This window comes from Sorghum bicolor, chromosome 7 (genome assembly GCF_000003195.3).
Source record: "Sorghum bicolor cultivar BTx623 chromosome 7, Sorghum_bicolor_NCBIv3, whole genome shotgun sequence".
In the NCBI taxonomy this organism is placed as follows: Eukaryota; Viridiplantae; Streptophyta; class Magnoliopsida; order Poales; family Poaceae; genus Sorghum; species Sorghum bicolor.
The window spans coordinates 52064252-52072626 of NC_012876.2; the positions used below are offsets into that span (position 1 = coordinate 52064252).

At 46.0% G+C, this 8375-nt stretch overlaps 1 protein-coding gene across 4 annotated transcripts; it reads left to right on the forward strand.

Annotated features, from left to right (window-relative positions):
• Positions 1217 to 7962, forward strand: LOC8070029 (ABC transporter A family member 8). 4 transcript variants are annotated; one of them, XM_021464658.1, is made up of 17 exons: positions 1217 to 1382; positions 1549 to 1882; positions 1979 to 2082; positions 2214 to 2355; positions 2720 to 2839; positions 2930 to 3054; positions 3200 to 3358; positions 3433 to 3595; positions 3690 to 3815; positions 3910 to 3993; positions 4088 to 4440; positions 4523 to 4723; positions 4811 to 4920; positions 5032 to 5116; positions 5277 to 5511; positions 7223 to 7311; positions 7477 to 7962. In XM_021464658.1, exons 1-17 carry the CDS (start codon positions 1299 to 1301, stop codon positions 7774 to 7776), a joined length of 2814 nt encoding a protein of 937 aa, XP_021320333.1. In that variant the 5' UTR covers positions 1217 to 1298; the 3' UTR covers positions 7777 to 7962. The 4 variants fall into 4 exon arrangements, 2 of the variants coding, with proteins under 2 accessions (XP_021320333.1, XP_021320334.1); XR_002454860.1 differs by lacking the exon at positions 7477 to 7962 and having other exon boundaries at positions 5032 to 5099; XR_002454861.1 differs by lacking the exons at positions 7223 to 7311; positions 7477 to 7962 and adding an exon at positions 5661 to 7216 and having other exon boundaries at positions 5032 to 5099.

Sequence of the window (8375 nt, forward strand, 5' to 3'; positions counted from 1 at the left end):
CGCTAGCTCCCCTAACCGCCCATTCACAATCTCCATTGCCTTGCCTACCTGCCTCCTCCGGCCAACCATTCTATAGTCTACTAGAGTTGAGAGATAAGAAGGAAGAGCTCGCCAGAACTCTAGATACCAGATCTAGGAGGAGGATGAACAGACCTATCTGGTGGCGGATCTGGCGCCATCGCCACCGAGTCCACCATGGCCACACGTAAGGGAGACGGTGAGGCGCGGGCATGGATGCGAGGAGGCGGTTGGGATGCGAGTGCGGGTCGCGGAAGCTCCACCGGGCGTGGATCCATCGCACCGCCACCATGAGAGAGAGAGAGAGATTGAGGGCTGAGGCCGGCGGGATGCGCATTTTTGTTTTAGCTTTTCCATAAATTTGTATATTCTACTGCAAATGGATCATGTGCTAGTAGAAAAATTGCATTCATTGAAGTTGAAGGGTGTGATAACTCATGTAGTCATGTACGAGAAGAACCGTAACGCAGCCACGAAAGTGGTTCAGGACTATCGTCGCTACAAAGTTATGAAAATTGGATATGTCATACTCTCTCCATTGAAATTATCGTCCAATGCGCTTGCGACTAACACAAGGTCAGTTATTTTACTTTCTTCAAGTGGGTCTAGCCTTCTTGCATTGATTAAGTTTAATGCTGAGGGACGACGACAGCTATACACATATACATACTATATATATACAGCTATACACATATACATACAACGGTAAGCCAGATTTCCATCGTTAAGCTCGCTCTCTCCATGTGCATTTCGTAAACCACTGACTGTGCCAACAACAAAAACAAGGCTAGCTAGGCTCGTCCCGTAACACCCGGCTGAGGCGACGGCAGCAGCATTGAAGCGGGGGCACAGATTTCTTCAAGCCAACGTCATTCAGCATCGGCTTCCATGGCGAAACAGAAACTGAATGCTTCACCGGTAATCCGCCGCCGCCGCGTTCCCGCCTGATACCCGGACGGACAGGCGGGCAGGCGGCACGGCGCGCGTGATGGTCACGCCCCGCGGCGCGCGCCACGAGGCATTCGCCTGACCTGCTGCTGACTCCTGAAGTCCTGACCTGAGCCAGCCAGCTGCTGGACTGGATTGGACTGGACTCTGCTGTGCTTGTGCTACTTACTCCTCTGGCAGCTCTGCTATATCTAATATATCAGGAGCAGCACGTGAGCATGAGCTCGGTGTCGGTGGTATAGTATGACTCGTCACTTGCTGTAGTGCCTCTTCTTCTTCGATCGCGTCATCCGTTAGTGAGTTCTTGCTCTCTCAGCTGAACTCAGACACTCATGGAGTCTCGACGGAGATCGCGTGGTCTTGCAAGGTTTTCCAGGCAGGTCCATGCCCTCTTCCTCAAGAACCTCTCTTTCCAGGTAACGAAATCTCCACGCCGCCACACCACATGCAGATGTCTGTGTTTGTTACTGTGCCATTTCAAGAAAAACGCAAAGCAGGCCAATCCTCGACGGTCCTATGTCTATAGCTACTCACCGGAACGCCTGGTTTTGCTTTGATACCCACACGACACCGGCCGCACAGAGGAGGAACGCGAGGACGAACGCCGCGATCGCCGCGTTCCCGGCGCTGCTCTGCGTGCTCCTCGTCACCATCCAGCGCGTGGTGGACAGCGAGCTGGAGCGGCCTCCGTTCCGGTGCGGCTGCGTCGGCACCGAGTGCGGCATCCAGTACTCCACGCCCATCCAGGCGCTCGCCTGCGCCGTGCCCGCGCCGCCGAGGTGGCCGGCGCTGGTGCAGGTGCCGCCCACCGAGGCGCGCGCACTGACGCGCCTGCACCCGCGGCCGTGCAAGGCATCCGAGAAGAGCTGCCCCGCCACCGTGCTTCTCACCGGACAGAACCGCCAGCTTGCCCAAGGTACGTACAGATGTACTTTTCATGGAAATCTTGTGCATATTTGGTTGGGTGCTCAGATCATTGATAGCTCTTTGTTCTTGCTGAATTTTTTGGCAGGCCTTGGAAACTTGCTGTTCCCACCTGTTCCCCCACAGTACGGACTCATGCCTGCTGCTTCGAATTCTTCGGACTACCTGGATTTGTTCTCGACAGTAGTTCCTGTAAGTACCTTATTATCTTGATCAATCATTATTCATGATCATCAAGCTGCATTTCTCCAAAAGCTTGTGCTTCTTTGTTCTGATGATTCTGATGGAAGGACTTACTGTGACGGTGAATTTGGCCCTTGCAGGGTTCAAGCTCTCTGCCGGCACATGTGCTCTTCATTGAACCGGGTCTCGTTCCAAATGAGACCTTGTATCTGCTCCAACCGAAGTGCTTATCAGAGTCACGCAATATTTCAGGACATTTTGATGGGATACCAATGGAATCTGGTAAAAAAAAAAGAATATTTTTTCTGTGGTTCCTGAAATACATGTTTGCTTGTGTTGAAATAGTAGACTGCACATTGCAGAGTTACATGCCACAATTTTATTCTGTGGTTACTGAAATAGCTGTTTTCGCTATTGTAAACTTTCTTTCTCGTTGTTTGCTGTACTCCTTGGTTCTGTTTAAATAAATTACTGTAGGGGCCTCGACCCCTCCTGATTCGTCAAAAAAAAGGTTTGCTTGTGTTGAAATAGTGGACTGCACATTGCAGAGTTACATGCCACAATTTTATTCTTATACTCTATGCGGAATTTATGTACAATAAATAACTACACTCCTATCTTCATCTTCACCATGAAATGGACACAGATATGCAGTGCGTTCAAGCTTTGTCGTTGTGGTGCGACAATTCCTCGGTGATAAATAACCATATGTTCAAGGGTTATAAGGGTGGGAATAAGAGGCGAAGATCTAACGAGTTCCTCGCTGGTAGCCTAGTCTCAATTCAGAATTTTTTGTCAAACTGTCCTAATAGATTGTACCCTACGATTTTAATAAGCCAAGCAATTATTCCTGTAGGTTATGACTTCCTCGATACAAACAAGAGGCGCTTCCATATATATGTTTGGTACAATTCCAGCTTCAGCAGAGATAATGGACACCATTCCATGACAGTTTTGCGTGTTTCACGGTTGGTTAATATGGTACTTACACTTGCCTACAGATTTTTTTTCAGTCAACTTTTTCAGTGAGAAATAGCTTACGAAGTAACATAATCTTTTCAGGTGTTTCTTATGATAGTGGAGAATGTAGTATGACTTACTTTTGTGGCTACTATTTCCACTGTAGGCATCCACTGCATATCTGAACTTTTTAAAAGGAGAAAATGCAGAGATGCGCCTCGAGTTTTTGAAAGAAATGCCCAAAGCTGCAGTTAAAACGAGGCTGGACTTCACCACTCTCCTGGATGCACTGTTCTTTACCTGGACAGTTCAGCTCCTCCTTCCAGTGAGTCAAATTTAACTTACTGAACTTCAGTGAAATCAAAAATAAGTGCGCTGACTATTTCATTTTTTTTACAGGTAATATTGACATACCTTGTTTACGAGAAGCAGCAGAGACTAAGACTCATGATGAAGATGCATGGGCTGAAGGATGCACCCTACTGGTTGGTATCTTACGCCTATTTCTTGGCCCTTTCAGCAGCCTACATGATGTTCTTCATCATCTTTGGGTCCATTATAGGTACCAGTTAACTCCATGTTGAATTTCTTGGGTTCACTTTCACTGCAAACAAAATGCTGGCAAATCATGCAGAGAACTCTTCTTGGTTTCGCAGGGCTGGTTATATTCAGACTAAATAGCTACATCATACAGTCTCTGTTCTACTTCGTATGTATCAACCTACAGATCATGTCTGCTTTTCTGCTTGCAACTTTCTTCTCATCTGTCAAGACTGCTAGTGGTTAGTAAAATAAAACGTGCATTATGTAATCAGCAAGATTGTATGGTTCTCTCGATGGGCTTATCTGGATGGATCATCCTTTTCTGTGTTACAGTGATTGGTTACATGTATGTCTTTGGCTCTAGCCTTCTTGGTGAAGCGCTTTTGAAGATATTCATCGAGGATGCAACCTTCCCAAGTAAGTGACATTTTTTACTCCAGTTTTATGAACCTATAAATTCTTCAAATCAAAGTTTGAATTGGTACCACAAACTTTTTTTTTAACAAATTAGGACATTGGCTTGTAATAATGGAGCTTGTTCCTGGGTTCTCCATGTACCGAGGAATATACGAGCTCTCTGAGTATGCCGCAGCAGGAAGGAACATGGGAAAACCTGGGATGAGATGGGTGGACTTGAACGACCCGATTAACGGGATGAAAGATGTTTTGGTTCTAATGTCTATCGAATGGATAATTCTCCTTGTTGTAGCATTTTTACTGGACCATAGACCTGCATGGCAGCCTCTGTTTCTCTTTGGATTTCTATCGACAAAACATTCATCGCCATCACAGAAACCAATCAAATTGAAGAGGCAATCCAGGAGGGTCCATGTTTATGCGACAAAACCTGATGTGTCCCTAGAGGTTAGCCAAGTATATAGCTGAATTATTATAAAACGAACATGGATAGTTTTATGAATTTATTCTTCAAAAAAATTACTGTCAGCGCAAAGTGGTGAAACGATTATTGAAGGATATGGACATGAGGAATATGATCATCTGCCATAATCTGAAGAAAGTGTATCCTGGAAAGAATGGGAACCCTGACAAGCATGCTGTTAAAGGATTATCGCTAGCTTTGCGCAAAGGGCAGTGTTTTGGGATGTTGGGTCCCAATGGGGCAGGGAAAACATCCTTCATCAACATGGTAAGTAAGAAATAATTCCTATCATGAAATGCATGTACAACAATATTCAGAATTTATTTCCACGTTGCTTATGGAATGCATGTGCAGATGATTGGCCTTGTGAAACCGACTTATGGTACTGCTTACATACATGGAATGGATCTGAGGACAGACATGAACGAAATATACACAAATATTGGTGTATGTCCACAGCACGAGTAAGATCACAAGAGACTTTGTCAGTGGCGATGCTTTATTTTCTTGGAAGGTGGTTTTGCAAGTGCTGTGATGCTAACTAAAATAAGCATGTACATTAATTGTGTGTGCAGTTTGCTTTGGGAGCCTCTGACAGGAAGAGAGCATCTGATGTTCTTTGGTCGGATGAAGAATCTCACAGGTGCTGCTCTAACACAGGTAGTTTCAACTTTGAAACCATGGACGAAGTAGAATAAATCTTGTAATCTACCGTACAATATGAGAACTATCTTATACTGCGCATCTGAAATTATATACAGTCTGTAATGACCGGAACTCATTTTGTTTGATCATGAACTATATATATTGTCTGATCCAGGCAGTCGAAGACTCCCTGAAGAGCGTAAATCTGTTCCACAGTGGTTTCGGCGACAAATCTGTAAGCAAGTACAGCGGGGGCATGAAAAGAAGGCTCAGCGTTGCCATCGCGCTCATCGGCAATCCTAAGGTTGTTTACATGGACGAGCCGAGCACTGGGCTCGACTCAAGGTCGAGGAACGATCTGTGGAACATCATCAAGCGAGCAAAGAAAGACTGCACCATCATTCTTACCAGTAACCACCCTAGCTCCTCTTGTATATGCATGCATTGTCTTGGACATTTCAGCATATTTTTTTTTCGAAAGATCCGTCACCGGCTTTCATTGATAAGTGAAGAGAATAATAGTTACAAGAGTTATTTACAAGTTCTTGTGGCCTCGCAGTTTCTCGAGGCCACAACACCCCTAATAATTACAAATGCAGAGGCGCCTACTGGTCTTAGAAAGAAGAGTGCTAATCATGAGAGATGAGGCCCTAAAGGTACAACTGTTGGCAGCAGAGCTTGTAGGCCTTTGTTCTCTGATTGTATTCATGCTTTAGCTTCGTCCTGGATTGTACTTAGCACTTGGCTCGGCGTGCTGCAGAACTTGTTGAAAACACGGTTGTTTCTATCTTTCCAGATTTCCCAGATAGTCAGAATGACTATGGAGCGTATCTCATCTCTCACTTCATTGTTGTTGCTGCTCCCCATATTCACAAACCACTGTTCCATATCGTTCATGCATCCCCAATTAGACGGTTTGAGGTCCACTGCCCCAGTCCATGTGCTGACCTTGTCCCATATCATTCTTGAGAAGTTGCATTCCTGAAATAGATGGGAGGTGGTCTCTAAGTTTCTAATGCAGAGCTGACAAAAGTATTCATTGGGCCATTCTGTGAGCTGTAAACGTGCAGCTGTCCAAATTCTGTTTTGGAGCATCAACCAGACAAAGAAGCGGCATTTTAGCGGCACTTTCGTTCGCCAAGTGTTCTCGCAGCTAGTGATTTAGTGGTGCCTACGAATTGCAGGTCATATGCTGATTTTGCAGTATACTGCCCATCGCGAGTGTGCAGCCAAGTGATCCTGTCTTCCTGCAGTGGGAGGAGCGTGATGTTTTGAAGGTGCCGCCATAAGGCCACGAATTCTGCAATTGTCCGCTCTGTCATATTGTGGTCGACATCTTGGATCCATTTGTCATTGGTTAGCGCTTCGGCAACTGACCTGTTTTTCCTTCTGCTATGGTTAAATAGTGTTAGGAATATGGTTGCAGGAGCGTCACCTTGCAGCCAGCGCGAGGTCCAGAAGGCAGCCTTAGCACCATTTCCCAGCTCAACTCTGGTTGCAGCATTGAAGAGTGCTATGTCATCCTTGTCTACTGGCATCTGCATGTCTTTTCATGGTCTTTCGGTGTCTTCCCAGGAGAACCACAGCCACCTTAGCCGTAGGGCTCTGCTGAACTTCTCCAATTCTAGAATACCTAGGCCTCCATTTACAGTTGGTGTGCATACCTTGAACCAGCCTACTTTACACTTTCCACCAGTGAGTTCGTGGTCACCTGCCCATAGGAATCTTCTTCTCAGCTTGTCTGGCTCCCTCAGGAAGTTTTTAGGAGGTTTAATGACCGTCATCAAATATACAGGTAGTGAGCTAAGTACTGACCGCACCAATTCTCTTCGTCCAGCTACATTGACTAAGCGTCCTTGCCATCCGGCAACCTTGCCTTTGGCTCTATCTATGATGTACTGTAGGTGAGCCATTCTTAGCCTTCCGAGCGTTAGCGGTAATCCTAAGTACTTGACTGGGAAGCAGACTCTTGGTCCTGGGAAATTTTGTAGCACCGCGTCTAAATTGGTGTCAGCGCATCTAATTGGTGCTATGGTTCTCTTCTGCATGTTGATTTTCAACCTAGTTGGTTCGCCAAATGCGGAACATTTCAGCATAATATATCTGCCTCGTATATCACAGCACATTCCATGGAGGAGGCAGAGGAGCTGTGCGATCGCATCGGCATCTTCATCAACGGCAACTTCCAGTGCATTGGAACTCCCAAGGAGGTATGCAATGCACGCCTGCACATTGATCGACCAGAGAAACAAGATGCTGGAAAAAAAATTAAACCACCTGATCTGGAGCCAAGTTTTACAGAAATCTTGTTGCAAGATGCATGCATGATCATTAGTAGCATCTTACATGGTGGCAAATATATACACGAAATGCAGCTGAAGGTGAGGTACGGCGGCACCCGGATCCTGACGATCACGACCTCGCCGGAGCACGAGGAGGCAGTGGAGCTGATCGTGAGCCGGCTGTCGCCCGGCTACACCAGGATCTACAGCGTGTCCGGGACGCAGAAGTTCGCGCTGCCCCGGCGGGAGGTGGGGCTGGGCTGCGTCTTCGGCGCCGTGGAGGTGGCGCGGCGAGCGTTCCCGGTGCTCGGGTGGGGGGTGGCGGACGCCACGCTGGAGGACGTCTTCGTCAGGGTGGCCAAGGAGGCCCGGGCGTTCCACGTTCTCTCATAGTTAGTGTCAGTGGTCAGAGGTGGCTTTCTTGTCCTTTTCTTATTTTTAGTGTTAAGATTTGGAAAATGTAGATATTTTCTCGGTGGAACAAGGCATGCTCTCATACTGGCATGGTGGGTTCGTGTTGGTGCTAAGGATAGTTCTGACTTCTGAGTTGTGCAAGTCAATATCATTTTAGAATTTAAGAAGGAAAAAAAGGTAAATTAAATTCCCTTATTTACAGGTACCATCTTGACTTTGAACAACTTTGAGTGCGTGCTTGGTTCACCCTAGAATTTGAAACCTCTAGTTACACACTGCGCTCTCGAATTTTTAACATGATATTACGAGTATGATACAAGTTTGCACCATATCAAGAACGATGTAGATGGAACTCATAGAAAATTCTACGGAATGATTCTGAAGCACCACGACAAGAGATTAGGATTTGACGAAGCCAATTACATATATATTTTATAAACATAACTTCAAAAATACTTCCAACATTACTAATTTACGAACATTCACTCATTTCTATATCAGTGATAGGTCCAACTTAACACCTCCCGCCACATCCTTTTTTAGAGAAAAATTGTAAGTATAGATTCTCAAAAAGAAAT